The 16881-nt window shown below is 48.1% G+C and overlaps 1 protein-coding gene across 3 annotated transcripts in view; it reads left to right on the plus strand.

Annotated features, from left to right (window-relative positions):
• GAN (gigaxonin) overlaps positions 1–16881 on the plus strand; it is a 53386-nt gene that overhangs the window by 19122 nt on the left and 17383 nt on the right. For all 3 annotated transcript variants that reach the window (XM_073582511.1, XM_073582495.1, XM_073582501.1), the window contains exons 8-9: positions 3165–3301; positions 3377–3505. In XM_073582511.1, the coding sequence (XP_073438612.1) occupies positions 3165–3301; positions 3377–3505 (266 nt within the window). The remainder of the gene's footprint in view (positions 1–3164; positions 3302–3376; positions 3506–16881) is intronic.

The raw sequence follows: 16881 nt of genomic DNA on the forward strand, positions 1-16881 counted from the left end.
TTGCGCAGTTTCATCTTCTCCCCCTGCAGCATGCTCTTTTAGCAGCATGGGACAGGAGTCCTTTCTCCCTGGATCATCAGTGCAGGTTGTCCCTTCAGGTCCGGCGGGCACTGCAATGGTGGACGCGCGACTCCTCTCTCCTTCAGGGGAAACCCTTTCCTCCAGATCAATGGCTGGTGGTTACAACCGACGCAAGTCTTATCGGTTGGGGAGCAGTGTTTTGTCATCACACAGCACAGGGGCAGTGGTCTCCCCAGGAGGCCCTTCTGCCGATCAACTTGTTGGAGATTCGAGCAGTGCGGTTGGCGTTGCAGCATTTTCAGCACTGGCTAGTGGGTCGCCCAGTCCGGGTCCAGTCAGACAACGCCACGGCAGTGGCGTATGTGAATCACCAGGGAGGCACGCGCAGCAGGGCAGCCATGCGCGAGATAGAACACGTACTCCGTTGGGCCGAGAGGCACCACTCAGTAATTTCAGCGGTCCATATACCAGGCGTGGAAAATTGGGCAGCAGATTTCCTGAGTCGGCAGGGGGTCGTGGCCGGAGAATGGTCCCTGCACCCCGAGGTTTTCCAGCAGATTTGCCAACGGTGGGGAACTCCGGACGTGGATCTGATGGCTTCCAGAGAGAACGCCAAGGTAGACAGGTTTGTTGCCCTGTCTCAGGACCCGCGAGCGATTGCAGCGGATGCGTTGGTTTTTCCATGGAGCCAGTTTCGGCTCCCGTACCTGTTTCCCCCTCTGCCTCTTCTCCCGAGGATAATCAGGAAGATCAAGAGGGAGAGGGTTCCGGCAATTCTGCTGGCCCCAGACTGGCCCCGTCGAGCCTGGTACGCGGATCTGGTACAGCTCCTCGCAGACGTGCCATGGCGTCTACCGGAACGGCCAGACTTACTGTCCCAGGGGCCGAATCTACCGCCTGAACTTAGGGGCCCTGTGTTTGACGGCATGGCCGTTGAGTCCTGGGTCCTGACCCAGGCGGGGTTTGGGCGTGAGGTGGTAGCCACGATGATTAACGCCAGGAAGACGCCCTCGGCGAGGATCTGTCATGGTACCTGGAAGGTTTTCTTTCTCTGGTGTCGAGAGCACGGGGTTGCGCCTTTGTCCTTCTCGGTTCCCAACATTCTGGCCTTTCTGCAGTCAGGACTGGACGCAGGGTTGGCTCCGAGTTCCCGGAGGAGACAGATCTCGGCCTTGTCTGTTCTGTTCCAGCGAAAGATCGCTAGCATTATGCAGGTCAAAAGTTTCATTCAGGGAGTCTCGCATCTAGTGCCCCCCTTTAGAGCTCCCTTAGATGCCTGGGACCTTAATCTGGTGCTGGGGGCCCTGCAGGAAGCTCCTTTTGAGCCATTGCAGGAGGTCGGATTGCCATACCTTACCAGGAAGGTCGTGTTTTTGGTAGCAATAACCTCTATTAGGCGGGTCTCGGAGCTGGCAGCCCTATCCTGTAGAGCACCGTTTCTGACCCTGTTTAAGGATAAGGTAGTCTTGAGACCACCTCCACCGTTCCTGCCGAAGGTGGTGTCCTCGTTCCATATTAATGAGGACATCGTTTTGCCTTCATTTTGTCCAGCTCCAGTACACAGAGTTGAGAAGGCGCTCCACACGCTGGACCTGGTGAGGGCCCTCAGGAGGTATGTGTCGAGGACAGCGCCTTTTCGCCAGACAGATTCGTTGTTTGTGATCCCTGAAGGGCGCAGGAAGGGGTTCGCAGCCTCACAGTCGACCATAGCCAGATGGATTCGCCTTACTATTCAAGAGGCTTACCGTATTAGAGGCACGCCGGTTCCACCTGGAATAAGGGCACACTCGACTCGGGCAGTGGGCGCTTCGGCATCAGGCTTCGGCAGAGCAGGTATGCAAGGCGGCAACGTGGTCAAGCCTGCACACGTTCTCTAAACATTACAACGTACATACGCAGGCTTCGTCGGATGCGAGCCTGGGTAGGAAGATTCTCCAGGCAGCAGTGGCACACCTTTGAACAGGTAGGCATGCGGTGTAGATTGATGAGTTGCTCCCACCCAGAGACTGCTTTGGGACGTCCCACAGTCTCTGTGTCCCCCAATGAGACGAAGGAGAAACAGGGATTTTTGTGAGTACTCACTGTATAATCCTTTTCTCCGAGACGCTCATTGGGGGACACAGCACCCACCCTGATAGCCAGTTGGCTTTTGTTTATTTTTGATGGGTATAAACCCTGATTTTGTAGGGTGGTCCTTTTTTTTTTTTTCAGACATATAATTTTCTGCGGTAGAGCTAAATTGCTGTCAGCTTTTCCGACGGCTTTGGCACTAAACTGGTTTCCGCCCGCTATCGGGGCGAGGGTGTATGCGGCGGAGGAGGAGCTAACTTGTTTTTTTGTATACTTAGTGTCGGCCTCCAGACGGCAGTAGCACACACCCACAGTCTCTGTGTCCCCCAATGAGCGTCTCGGAGAAAAGGATTTTACGGTGAGTACTCACAAAAATCCCTGTTTTGATGGTAAAAATGTAATTCTTTTTTCTTCAATGCCCAATGGTATAAAATTCTGTGCCGTCACTATGATCACTGCACCCCTAGATGAATTCATTGAGCAGTATAATTCTTGGTTCTATAGTGCTAGGCATTTTTTAAACTTCTGCAGGAGAAAAAAAAAGTCTCAAAAACTCAGCAAAGTGGTGGGTTTCCCATAGAAATAGGGAGAGTTGTCCATGCGCCATTGAAGCGATTTTTGAGTAGGATTTTGAATGAGGTCCGTGCAAAGTCGACAGTCATTGCTGACAAACTCCGACTTTGAGGAGGAGAAATGTTGTCAATTCAAAAATTTCCAGGAGGAATTAGAGTAACGACAAAGAAATAGCGGTCCAGAGTTATTCCATGGGGAATACAATCATTTACTACAGCAGAGATGCCAGGAGAGGTGACAGATCCTTTTTAACTCTGTCCAAACGCAAGTATTAGTACATCCTGTGTCAGGTGTACATGTATGGAGCGGGATCAGGAGGTGAGCCTGTAACAGCAGCAACCAGAGCGTGCAACTTCCTGCTGTTTAGCCATTTAAATGCCACTGTTCATCTCTTAGAAGGGCTGTGTCCCCCTTTTGGTGACTCTGAAATAAATGTGAATTTCAGACACGACAGACCTTGTTGTTCACTTTTTTGGGGGGCTTTTGTGGATTGATTACAGATCGGCTGCTACGCAACAATGAAGAAGAAGATCTACGCCATGGGAGGGGGGTCCTACGGGAAGCTGTTTGAGTCCGTTGAGTGTTACGACCCCAAAACTCAGCAGTGGACGGCCATCTGCCCCCTGAAGGAGAGAAGGCGAGTATACCTGAAAAATGACTTTGTGCCAGGTCGCAGATTCGTGTTCTGTTTCTCATAGTGATCTCTCGACAGGTTTGGCGCAGTCGCCTGCGGAGTCGGCATGGAGCTTTACGTGTTCGGCGGGGTTAGAAGCCGTGAAAACGAACAGAACAGCGAGATGGTGGCCTGTAAATCCGAGTTCTACCATGACGACTTTAAACGGTGCGGTGACACATTAATAAGTATTGTGCTTTCTTGTAGAAGTCTTTAGGGGCTCGGTCGCGTGTAGTGGTATACCGCCATCTAGTGTTCAGGACGGTCACTGGTATAACTTGGTGTACAATGTTATATGTAACCTCACATCGTGTCACACTTGCCAAATGCAAGAAGTGTTTATAATATTTATTACAGATTTATACAATTATTGCTCCACCCTTAAGTGTTTCTTTTTCTTTATCGCCTTATTGGGGGACACAGAATACCATGGGTGTATGCTGCTGCTGCTAGGAGGCTGACACTATGCAAAAACAAGAAAATTAGCTCCTCCCCGGCAGTATACACCCACCGACAGGCACCAAGCACCTCAGTTTGTGCTTAGTTTCTGTAGGAGGCGGACCGGGATCTCCCCAGATCCGCAGTTATTAATCCAATTTTTCCTTTCAGGGTTTAGTTTGAACTTTTTAATCCTTTCTTCTTTTATCTTTTAGGTTTTTTCCGTTGGGAAACAGGGTATACTTATCACCCTGATTTCCTATATCATGCGGCTGAGCGAGCAGTGTGGTGTCACCCACATCGCAACTCTCAGTACCGCAGGCAGGACTTTTCCCTATCACCTTCCGGTGATAAGGGTTGCGGACAGGTGGCTGGTCCTTGCCGAATCCCCCTCCTCACCCCTCTCTCGGGACAGGGCTGAGAGGAAGACGGCGATCGCAGGTGGTTCAAGCCGTCTTCTGCAGGATGCGGGTACAGAGGACTCCCTTCCCCCCAGCGGCCTGCCGTTTCCCCGTGGGCCCCTGTGGTCATCCTCTTCAGGGACGTCAGGTAAGTGCCTGTACGTTCCCTCCGGCCCCGCATAGGCTTCAGTGCATGGGAGAAGTTGGACCTTGGGATTACAGGTCCACAGATTTTGAATCTCCCGCCCTTTCTGCCTGCCGCGCGCTCACACAGCTGTTTGCGTCCCTTCCCCTTTTCTCGTCAGGGAGACTCTGGGGATCCCTTCACTCACCGCAGCAGCGTCGCAAGCAGGGGACCGCTGTCATATTGCTTCCTGAGCGCGGTATGTCGGGGTAGGCATGGGTTGCAGCGCCGTCACTTTCACTTTCCCTCAGCGAGGGGAATTTCTCTGCTCCCTCCTCCCTTCCTGAGCGCGCTCTTTTCAGCGCGCCTTTTCTAGCCCATCACAGGGCTTCTTTCTCTTTGAGATGCCAGCCTCCCCTTTCTGTCATGCCCTCTCCGTCGCTGTTAGCCAATCACGGCGCAGCCGCTAAGCTCCGCCCCCATCTTCCAGCACAAGGATTTCCTGGTTTTTCACTCCTTCCTGCGCTGCTTGGGGGACACTTCGGCGTTTCTTCTGCTGCTCGCACAGAATCTCTGTAGGCTCGGCTCTGGGACAGGGATTAGCTCTCCTCGGCAGTTATTCCCTAATTTCTGCGGCCAGTCAGTGCAGTTCACTTATGCCCAACCCTTCAGGGGATCTCTGCTTCAGGCCCACCGCTACCTATTACGCCTGTGCGCGCTGTAAAAAGAAGTGGGCATCGTGTCAGTCGTCCCCATTCTGCCCCCCCTGCAGTCCTTCCAATATGTCAGCATCTCAGGAACGCACAGAGTCCCGGGCGGAGGGCGCTCTTCCCTCCTCTCTCCCCCCGGAGTGGGCCGTTACAATGTCACAGTCTGTCTCTGACTTGACAAAAGTATCACAGTCGCTGGTCCAGGTCTTAGAACGATTACCTCAGCTATCCTCAGCCACCTCTGCCCCGACCACCTCTCGGGGTGAGTCGTCCGCACCTGACCGCGACCTTCAGAGAGACAGACAGGGAAGGACTTCTAGGAAGCGGGCTCTGTCCACTTCGTCTTCAAGCTCGCAGGGCCCTTCCGCTCCCAGGCCTCCTTCCTCGGATGACAGCCTTCAGTCAGGCGATGATTCTCATTCGGAAGCTAGCTCAGAGGGGAACAGCGTTTCTAAAACGCGGGACATGGTCGATAGTCTTATTGCAGCTATCTTCCAGACACTGAAACTTAAACAGGATGAGGCTCCAGCTCAGGAAAGCTCGGTTCTCCTTAGACGAGCCAGACCTCCGTCCCGAACCTTTCCCAATCACAACGATTTCGATACTACCTTATCCAAACACTGGGAGCGCCCTGAGCAACGTTTCTCAGGCCGCAAGTATTTGGACGTTCTGTACCCCTTTGACGCAGAACTGCTCTCAATGTGGTCCAAGGCTCCAGAGGTAGATCCTCCAGTATCCCGGATAGCCTCTAAAACGGTGCTCTCTCTGCCAGACGGGGCATCGCTCAAAGATCCTACTGACAGGCAGATTGAATCTCTGGCTAAGTCTATCTTTGAGGCATCTGGCGCCTCTCTCTGCCCTATTTTCGCATCCGCCTGGGTGGCGAAGGTCATTTCCGCTTGGGCAAAAATTCTTCGCAGAGGCATCTTAGCGTCAGCTCCTCAAGACGAATTGGCAGATCTTGCAGATCAGATTAACCAGGCGGGAAAATACCTTTTGGCCGCCTCCTTGGACGCGGCCGGCTGCGTAGCAAGGGCTAACAGCAACATAGTAGCTGTACGCCGAGTCCTTTGGCTAAAATGGAATGCGGACACTACTTCGAAAAAGTCGCTTACCAATCTGCCATTCCATGGTTCTAGGCTCTTTGGAGCAAAGCTGGATCAGATAATTTCCAATGCCACTGGAGGTAAAAGTACTTCCCTTCCCCAGTCTCGACCAAAACGTCCCTTCAACAGAAGGGGGTTTCGACCATTCAGGCCCTTTCGTCCCTTCTCTGCCACGGAGAGAGCCACTCAACAGGATCGGCCGCCTGCCACCAGGGAGCGGGATCAGAGGAAACCTTCCTACAAACCCGCTCCTCGCTGGAGATCTAGAGGACAATATTCCAGATCTGCAGGAGCCAATTCCGGCAGATTTTCGTCTAAGTGACGGGTCACCCCCACCTGGAATTTCTTCCAGGGTGGGCGGCAGACTTTCCTTTTTCGCGGATGCTTGGCTGTCCGTTGTAGACGACGCTTGGGTCAGAGAACTCGTCGCATCCGGTTACAAAATCGAATTTGCTTCACTCCCGAACAGACGGTTTTTCCGGTCTCGGCCTCCGCGACAGCGGGCCCAGATTCCGGGTTTTCTGCAGGCCATTTCCTCCCTTCTTTCCGCCGGAGTCATTGTTCCCGTTCCCTCAGACGAACGGTTTTCCGGGTTCTACTCCAATCTCTTTGTAGTCCCGAAGAAAGACGGCTCTCTTCGTCCTATTCTGGACCTCAAATTGCTCAATCGCCACGTGAAGATTCTTCATTTCAGGATGGAGTCTCTTCGGTCAGTGATTGCTTCCATGGAGCCCGGGGAATTTCTCTGCTCGGTGGACATTCGGGATGCCTATCTGCACATTCCAATATGTGTGCAACGTCAGAAGTATCTTCGATTTGCGTTTCAGGGAGACCACTTTCAGTTCACAGCTCTTCCTTTCGGCCTGGCTTCAGCGCCCCGGGTTTTCACGAAGGTGATGGCGACCGTCATGGCCATCCTTCGCTCCAGAGGGATCCTCATCATCCCTTATCTGGACGATCTTTTGATCAAGGGTTTGTCTCGCCAGGACTGTCTCCGGAGCCTTCAGATAACCCTGGACACTCTCAGCCGCCTAGGTTGGCTGGTCAACAAGGAGAAGTCCATTCTGATCCCCACCCAGCGTCTGACCTTTCTGGGTATGGAATTCGACACGGAGCTAGCCCGTGTTTTTCTTCCAAAGGAAAAATTTACAACTCTGTCCAAGGGCATCAGAACTCTCAAGAGGCATGCTCCCATTCCCATTCGGTTCTACATGAAGGTCCTGGGGAAGATGGTGGCCTCCATGGAAGCAGTGCCCTTTGCGCAGTTTCACCTTCGCCCCCTCCAGCTGTCTCTGCTTTCAGCCTGGGACAAGACCACGAGGTCCTTGGACCGTCCTATTCGGCTTCCTCTCAGAGTGAGGCAGTCTCTCACTTGGTGGCTACAGCCAGCGTCAGTCCTCCAAGGGAGGTCCTTCCTTCCGCCTCAGTGGCGAATCATCACCACCGATGCGAGCCTTCTAGGATGGGGAGCCGTGTTCCATCAGAAAGCGGCCCAAGGCCGCTGGAAGCCACAGGAGTCTCTCCTTCCAATCAATCTTTTGGAGATCAGGGCAATTTTTCCTGGCCCTTCTTCACTGGCAGCCCCTCCTCTCCGGCAAGCCGGTCCGTATTCAGTCGGACAACGCCACGGCCGTGGCGTACATAAACCATCAGGGGGGCACGCGCAGCAAACAAGTAATGTTAGAAGTGGCCAAGATATTCCGCTGGGCAGAACGTTACGTTCCGACGATCTCCGCCGTCCATATTCCAGGGGTGGAAAATTGGGCAGCCGACTTTCTGAGTCGCCAGGGCCTAGCGTCCGGCGAATGGTCCCTGCACCCCGCGGTTTTCTCTCAGATATTCGACCGTTGGGGCACCCCGGATGTCGATCTCATGGCATCTCGGATGAACGACAAGGTTCCGCAGTTCGTAGCCAGGTCCAGGGACCCTCTAGCCGTCGCATGCGACGCACTGGTGACTCCGTGGTCCCAGTTTCAACTTCCGTATCTGTTCCCGCCTCTGGCATTGATCCCTCGGGTGGTCAAAAAGATAAAATCGGAAGGCGTACCAGTGATTCTAGTCGCTCCAGATTGGCCAAGACGGCCTTGGTACGCGGAACTGGTCAACATGCTCGCGGACGTTCCCTGGAGGCTTCCGGACCGTCCAGACCTTCTCTCGCAAGGCCCCCTTTACCACGAGAATTCTCAGTCTCTGAGTTTGACGGCATGGCCGTTGAGACCGCAATTCTGAAGGAATCCGGTCTGTCCAGTCAGGTTATTCAAACTATGATCAGAGCCAGGAAACCAGCCTCTTCCCGCATTTACTATAGGTACTGGAAGGCTTTTTTCCGTTGGTGCGATGATAAGAGTCTTTCCAATGTCTTTTTCTATCCCGTCTATCCTAGGGTTTCTTCAGGCTGGGTTAGACGCGGGTCTGTCCCTCAGTACGCTCAAGGGCCAGGTTTCCGCTCTCTCTATCCTCTTCCAAAGAGAGATAGCTTCTCTACCACAGGTCAAGACCTTTCTACAAGGGGTTTCCCACGTGGCTCCCCCTCATCATTCGCCAATAGACCCATGGGATCTCAACCTCGTCCTTAGCGCGCTCCAGAAGGCGCCGTTCGAGCCTCTCCAGGACATTCCTTTGTCCCTTCTCTCTTGTAAGGTCACCTTTCTGATCGCCATTTCATCCATCAGAAGAGTTTCTGAATTGGCGGCCTTGTCATGTCGTTCCCCTTACCTCATTCTCCATCAGGACAAAGCCGTCCTCAGGCCCGTTCCTTCTTTTCTTCCAAAGGTGGTTTCCGCTTTCCATATCAATGAGGATATCGTCCTTCCTTCTTTTTGTCCGGCTCCATCTCATCCTCTTGAGAAGTCTCTCCACAAACTGGACGTAGTTAGAGCCCTGCGTGTCTATCTTGCCAGGACCTCTTCCTTTCGTCTGTCCGATTCCTTGCTGATCATCTCTGAAGGTTGCCAGAAGGGCCTTCCGGCTTCCAAATCCACGATCGCTCGCTGGATTCGTTCTACCATTCTGGAAGCGTATCGTCTTCAGGAAAAGCGGCCCCCTCCGGGAGTAAGAGCTCATTCCACCCGGGCTGTGGCGGCTTCGTGGGCTGCTCGTCACCAGGCCTCGGCCATGCAAATTTGCAAGGCTGCAACCTGGTCATCTTTGCACACCTTCACGAGGTTCTACAGGGTTCATACCCAGGCTTCGTCTGATGCTGTGGTTGGTAGGAAGGTTCTGCAGGTGGCGGTGGCTCACCGGCCGACCTGAGCCTTTCGGTTACTTTCGTTCCTTTTTGCTGTTCCCACCCTTGGGACTGCTTTGGGACGTCCCATGGTATTCTGTGTCCCCCAATAAGGCGATAAAGAAAGATGGATTTTTGGTTCTTACCGTAAAATCTCTTTCTTGGAGCCTTCATTGGGGGACACAGCACCCTCCCTGTTTAAGTTGTACCGTGTTGGGTCTTAGAGTCCCTTGTTGGGTTGGTACATATGGTTCGAGTTTTTCTCGTTGCTTCTCCTACTGCTTTTTCACCAACTGAGGTGCTTGGTGCCTGTCGGTGGGTGTATACTGCCGGGGAGGAGCTAATTTTCTTGTTTTTGCATAGTGTCAGCCTCCTAGCAGCAGCAGCATACACCCATGGTATTCTGTGTCCCCCAATGAAGGCTCCAAGAAAGAGATTTTACGGTAAGAACCAAAAATCCATCTATTATGATCACCCATAAAACTCATTGCTGTGCCGCCAACTCTCTTGTATGGTTTGCACCGTTGGTAGGAGTTCTCAGCTCCATGTCATGTCCATTTTTCCCACAAGAAAAAACTTGTGCAGCATCTTTTCTTAGAATTTGATTATTCACTGTTCCTCTGTTACTCCTATTGCAAATGTATGAATAACCTGACAACTGGGCGTTACTAGATAGAGGTGCCCTCCAAACTTTCCCACGGTCCAATCAGTGTTGACTGTGTAGGGATGCGCCCACTTTGATAAGTAAAGATGGTGATACCCACTTGTCAATTTTTTTTTTTTTTCAAACATTTCTAAAAAGAATAACCGAGGAGCAATGCAATCATCACATCTACAAACACAACTATACAGTCATGCCCAGAAGTATTGGCACCCTTGAAATATATATAATATAAGTGTTTCTCCCAGAACATAATTGCAATTCCACATTTTTTGTTATACGCATGTTGCTTTCCTTTTGTGTGTATTGGAACAACAGGAAAAAAAGAAAAATTAAACATTTCATACAAACAACAAAAAATGGTCCGGAGAAAATTGTCGATATCTTTCCAAAATTGTGGGTAAACAACTTTGTTTCAAGCATGTAATGCTCGTTCCAAATAACCTGTGGCAAGTAACAGGTGTGGGCAATATGAAAATCACCTGATACCAGATAAAAGGGGGTGAAGCAGTCACAATCTTTGCATTGTGTCTGTGTGAGCCACACTAAGCATGGAGAACAGAAAGAGAAGAAAACTGACTGAGGACTAGGGAATCAAAATTATTGAACAATATCAACAATCTCAAAGTGACAAGTCCATCTCCAGAGATCTTGATGTTCATTTGTCCATGATGCACAACATACTCAAGACTACAACCCATTCCACTGGAGCTAATCCCACCCACCCGACATGGACCACAGAGAAAAATTTAGCTTGTCAAAATGTACGGTAGTAATCAATTCTTCTGGGAAAAGTGTCTAGTGGACAGATGAAAACAAGATAGAACTTTTTGGTAAAGAAAATCATTCTACTGTTCACTGAAAATGGAATGAAGCCTATAAAGAAAAGAACACAGTACCTACAGTCAAATATGGTGGAAGTTAAAAGATGTTTTGGGATTGCTTTGCTGCCTCTGGCACTGGATTCCTTGATGGTGTGCAAGGCATCATGAAATCTTAAGATTACTGAAGGATTTTGGGTGGCAATGTAGTGTGCAGTATCAGAAACCTGGATTTGCGACCTAGGTCAAGAAAATGACCCCATACATACTTCATGAAGCCCCAGAAATAGATGGAAACAAAGCGCTGGAGAATTCTGAAGTGGCAGCAATGAGTCCGGATCCAAATCCTGTTGGGAGATCTTACAATTGCTACTGGGAGAAGGTGCCTCCAAATAATAGAGACCTGGAGCAGTTTACAAAAGAAGAGTGCTCCAAAATTCTAGTTGAGAGGTGTTAGAAGCTTATTGATGGTTACAGTTATTTATTCCAAAGGGTGCACAACCAAATATTAAGTTGAGGGTGCCAACAATTTTGTGCGGCACATTTTGGGGGTTTAGTGTGAAATTATCTTTAATTTGCCCTTTTTTCTTCTGTTTTTTTTGTGCTGTTTATATAGACACAAAGGAAATAAACCTGAGTATAACATAACATGTGTAACTGCCTGATCACTGGCGTGGCTGATAGACGGCATTCTGCAAATTGATTTGCACCAACTCGAGTACCTAATCTTTACCAATAGTGACTGTGGCCTATAAGCGTTTGGGAAGAGGGGAGGTGCCTCCACTCTTTTACTACCTTGTTTAATAGCTAATCATTCTAATTATTAGACCTACCCAGACTAGTAATAAAAAGCACAATATTTCTTATGGTCCGTTCTGTGTGATAAATACTCCTCTTCAGACGTGGCCAAAACTTTTGAGAATAACACAAATTTGGGATTTCACAAAGTTTGCGGCTTCATTGCTTTTAGATCTTTTGTCAGGTGTTTCTATAAAGTACTAGAAGGGGGTAATGTTTCTCCTTGTGTAGAGTGACAAGCCCAGCCTGGCATGTCAGTTTGAGGAGACTTGGAGGCCATGCATGCTCCTCTGGGATATTAAATATGGCAATTGTCTCTTCAGAGAAGAAGAGGACTAGAATTCAGAAGCAGCTAGAGTTTTAGTCCTCTTCCTCTCTGAAGAGACAATTTACATATTTAATTTCCCAGAGGAGCATGCATGGCCTATAAGTCTCCTCACACTAACATGCCAGGCATGGCTTGTCACTCTGCACAAGGAGAAATGTTAACCCTTAGATCATAGTTGTATTGACAAATATATAAAGTGTGTGCAAAGACTCAATATTTAAAGTGATGACCCTTAGGTTTCCAGATTTCTGCCCTTCATCCTGGCAGCTGGATTATCAGCTTCTGGGCCAAATCCTCACTGATGTCAGCCCATTCTTATCTTATCAGCGCTTGGAGTTGATCATAGGTTTTGTTTTCCTTTTGTCCTCCTGATTTTTGAGTATTGTTCACAGGTTCTCAATTAGGTTGAGATCTGGGCAGTTTTTGGCCATTGACCCAAAATGTCAATGTTTTGTTCACCAAGCCACTTAATTTTAACTTTTGCCTTGTGACTTTGGGCTGCGTGTTAGATCCCATTCTTTATTCATGTCAGATTTGTAAGGAAGCCCCTAGACGAGTGATCTCAGGAGGCTTTACTGTTGGCGGACACATGACACATGATGGTGCTCACCTTTTCTTCTTCGGACAAAAATTCAAAATGTCCCAAGCTGTTTTAAGGGGCTTTGTCAGAGAAAGTAACATTACCCCCGTCCTCTGCAGTCCAATCCCTGTACTTCCTGCAAAGTTACTTTCTCTGATTATGTCCCACCAGAATGTTTGGGACATCTCAAAGACTCATTGTTCAGAGAAGAAAAGTTGAACTCTGCCATGCCAACAGTAAGGCTGAGTTTACACGTTGCATTTTTTCCGCGTTTCCGCGGCGGTTTTAACCGCGCGATTTTGCCGCGAAAAATAAGCATCCCATGCATTCCTATGGGATTCCGCAATGCTGTGCTAATGCTGCGGTTTTTACCGCGGCGGAATCGCTTCGCGGTAAAAACCGCAGCATGCTCATTAATTTGCGGAATCGCGGCGATCCCGCACCCATAGGAATGCATTGTTCCGCTTACTTCCCGCATGTGGCTGTGCACACCATGCGGAAAGTAAGCAGAACAATTGCGGATGGTACCCACAGTCCGGAGGAGAGGAGACGGTCCTCCGGGCTTTGGGTACCATATCCCTGTAAAAAATAGAATTTAAAATAAAAAATATTGTTATTCTCACCCTCCGACGTCCCGCGCAGCCTTCCCGCCTCTCTCCACGCTCCGGTCCCAGTAGTCCTTTGCGAAAATGCTCGCGATGACGTCCGTTCTCGCGGGATCGCGAAGTCTCACGGTCATTCGCGCGACGTCATCGCGAATTACCGCGAGAACTGACGTCATCGCTGGCATTTTCGCAAAGGATTACTGGGAACGGAGCGTGGAGAGAGGCGGGAAGGCTGCGCGGGACGTCGGAGGGTGAGAATAACACCGTTTTTTTTTTTGTTTTTTTTTACATTCTATATTTTACTACTGATGCTGCATAGGCGGCCTCAGTAGTAAAAAGTTGGTCACACTCGTCAAACACTATGTTTGACGAGTGTGACCAACCTGTCAATCAGTTCTCCAAGCGATGCTACAGATCGCTTGGAAAACGCTAGCATTTTGCAAGCTAATTACGCTTGCAAAATGCTAGTTTTTCCGCGGGAAAATCGCGGGAATTTAAAATGCGATTTTCCCGTGGACTGGAATTCCGGAATTCTCGCGGTAATTTCCGCGAGAGTTCCGGTACGTGTGCACTTAGCCTAAAGCATCCTGACCCCACTCGTGAGAACTTGGTGTGGTTCGCTCATAATTTTGCCTAACCATACTATCATTAATGGAGGATATAATCATCCTTCAACTTCTCCAAACCATCCAGGAGCAACTTGGTGATGGACAATGCATCCTCCAGCATGATGGAGACCATGTCATAAGGAAAAAGTGGCCGGGAGAACAAAATGTCACAAGCTCCAGATATTACTATGAGGCTGTTATGCTCGGGTCTGGAGAGCCGCGGCCATCCCGTGCTCAGACCAATTTTGCATGGATATCTGCATGAGCCCTTAGGGCTTCCAATCCTGTAAATATCTCTTGATTTTGTAGGGCCTGTATGAACGATTATGTCCAATAAAGGATCTGTGTCTTTATTTTGTATATCTGTATGTTTTGTGTTCACTTTTTATACAGTCATATGTAAAAGTTTGGGCACCCCTATTAATGTTAACCTTTTTTCTTTATAACAATTTTGTTTTTTGTAACAGCTATTTCAGTTTCATATATCTAATAACTGATGGACTCGGTTATATTTCTGGATTCAAATGAGGTTTATTGTACTAACAGAAAATGTGCAATCTGCATTTAAACAAAATTTGACCGGTGCAAAAGTATGGGCACCCTTATCATTTTCTTGATTTGAACACTCCTAGCTACTTTTTACTGACATCCTGAAGCACTAAATTGGTTTTGTAACCTCATTGAGCTTTGAACTTCATAGCCAGGTGTATCAAATCATGAGAAAAGGTATTTAACGTGGCCACTTGCAAGTAGTTCTCCTATTTGATTCTCCTATGAAGAGTGGCATCATGGGCTCCTCAAAACAACTCTCAAATGATCTGAAAACAAAGATTACACAGGTCAACGAAAAAAAATTTTTTTTCTGGTGTCCAAAATATTTTAATGAATTTGGGGTATTTTTGGGGTGCTGATTCTGAATATGTCATCAGTTTTGCCAGATTGGCTCAAGTTTTTGAGATTTTTGGTATCTTATTTATAGCACTTGTTGGTAAATGCGACGCATCATCTCATTAATTTCTTTGGATTAGTACTTGAACTGAGCAGTTCTCAATATAGTTTTGTGTTAATTAGTGTTCTAAAAGTTTGTTCATAGCTTGATTTTTGCACTAACTTTATGTTGTTGTCTGTTTTCCAGTGAAAAGCATGAACTCATCATGAAGAAGTTGTCTTAACGATCCAGACTCATTCTGTTACATTTGTGGTGAATATACACTGCCAAAACATAGAAGAAACATAACAGACTTCGTAAAAAAAGTGTATTTTGCCTATTTTGGGGTTATGCTTGGGGACCAAGACAAGTTTTGGGCACCACACATAGTGTGCAAAGCATGTATCGAATTATTACGAAAATGGAGCAAAGGACAAAGAAAAAGCTTCAAATTTGGTGTTCCAATGGTGTGGAGAGAGCCAAAAAATCATCATGATGACTGTTATTTCTGTGCAGTGCAAGTGCAAGGATTCAATAAGCATAAGAAACGAAAATGGGAGTAACATGGAATCTGCAAGAAGGCCTGTCCCTCATTGTGAAGATGTGCCTGTACCTGTGTTTACCATAAATAACAGTCATCATGATGATTTTTTGGCTCTCTCCACACCATTGGAACACCAAATTTGAAGCTTTTTCTTTGTCCTTTGCTCCATTTTCGTAATAATTCGATACATGCTTTGCACACTATGTGTGGTGCCCAAAACTTGTCTTGGTCCCCAAGCATAACCCCAAAATAGGCAAAATACACTTTTTTTACGAAGTCTGTTATGTTTCTTCTATGTTTTGGCAGTGTGTATTCACCACAAATGTAACAGAATGAGTCTGGATCGTTAAGACAACTTCTTCATGATGAGTTCATGCTTTTCACTGGAAAACAGACAACAACATAAAGTTAGTGCAAAAATCAAGCTATGAACAAACTTTTAGAACACTAATTAACACAAAACTATATTGAGAACTGCTCAGTTCAAGTACTAATCCAAAGAAATTAATGAGATGATGCGTCGCATTTACCAACAAGTGCTATAAATAAGATACCAAAAATCTCAAAAACTTGAGCCAATCTGGCAAAACTGATGACATATTCAGAATCAGCACCCCAAAAATACCCTAAATTCGATGAAATATCTTTGGCACCAAAAATGCTGTTGACCAGTGTTATTCAACATAGCTTTTCAGGGGAAGGATACAAAAAGTTGTCTCAGAGATTTAACCTGTCAGTTTCCACTGTGAGGAACATAGTAAGGAAATGGAAGAACACAGGTACAGTTCTTGTTAAGCCCAGAAGTGGCAGGCCAAGAAAAATATCAGAAAGGCAGAGAAGAATGGTGAGAACAGTCAAGGACAATCCACAGACCACCTCCAAAGACCTGCAGCATCATCTTGCTGCAGATGGTGTCACTGTGCATCGGTCAACAATACAGCGCACTTTGCACAGGGAGAAGCTCTATGGGAGAGTGATGCGAAAGAAGCCGTTTCTGCAAGCACGCCACAAACAGAGTCGCCTGAGGTATGCAAAAGCACATTTGGACAAGCCAGTTACATTTTGGAAGAAGGTCCTGTGGACTGATGAAACAAAGATTGAGTTGTTTGGTCATACAAAAGGCGTTATGCATGGAGGCTAAAAAACACAGCATTCCAAGAAAAACACTTGCTACCCACAGTAAAATTTGGTGGAGGTTCCATCATGCTTTGGGGCTGTGTGGCCAATGCCGGCACCGGGAATCTTGTTAAAGCTGAGGGTCGCATGGATTCAACTCAGTATCAGCAGATTCTTGACAATAATGTGCAAGAATCAGTGACGAAGTTGAAGTTACGCAGGGGATGGATATTTCAGCAAGTCAATGATCCAAAACACCGCTCCAAATCTACTCAGGCATTCATGCAGAGGAACAATTACAGTGTTCTGGAATGGCCATCCCAGTTCCCAGACCTGAATATCATTGAACATCTGTGGGATGATTTGAAGCGGGCTGTCCATGCTCGGCGACCATCAAACTTAACTGAACTGGAATTGATTTGTAAACAGGAATGGTCACAAATACCTTCATCCAGGATCCAGGAACTCATTAATAGCTACAGGAAGCGACTAGAGGCTGTTATTTTTGCAAAAGGAGGATCTACGAAATATTAATGTCACTTTTATGTTG

The sequence above is a fragment of the Dendrobates tinctorius genome, unplaced genomic scaffold (assembly GCF_039654945.1).
Source record: "Dendrobates tinctorius isolate UK_male_01 unplaced genomic scaffold, ASM3965494v1 ptg000009l, whole genome shotgun sequence".
NCBI classification, from domain to species: domain Eukaryota; kingdom Metazoa; phylum Chordata; class Amphibia; order Anura; family Dendrobatidae; genus Dendrobates; species Dendrobates tinctorius.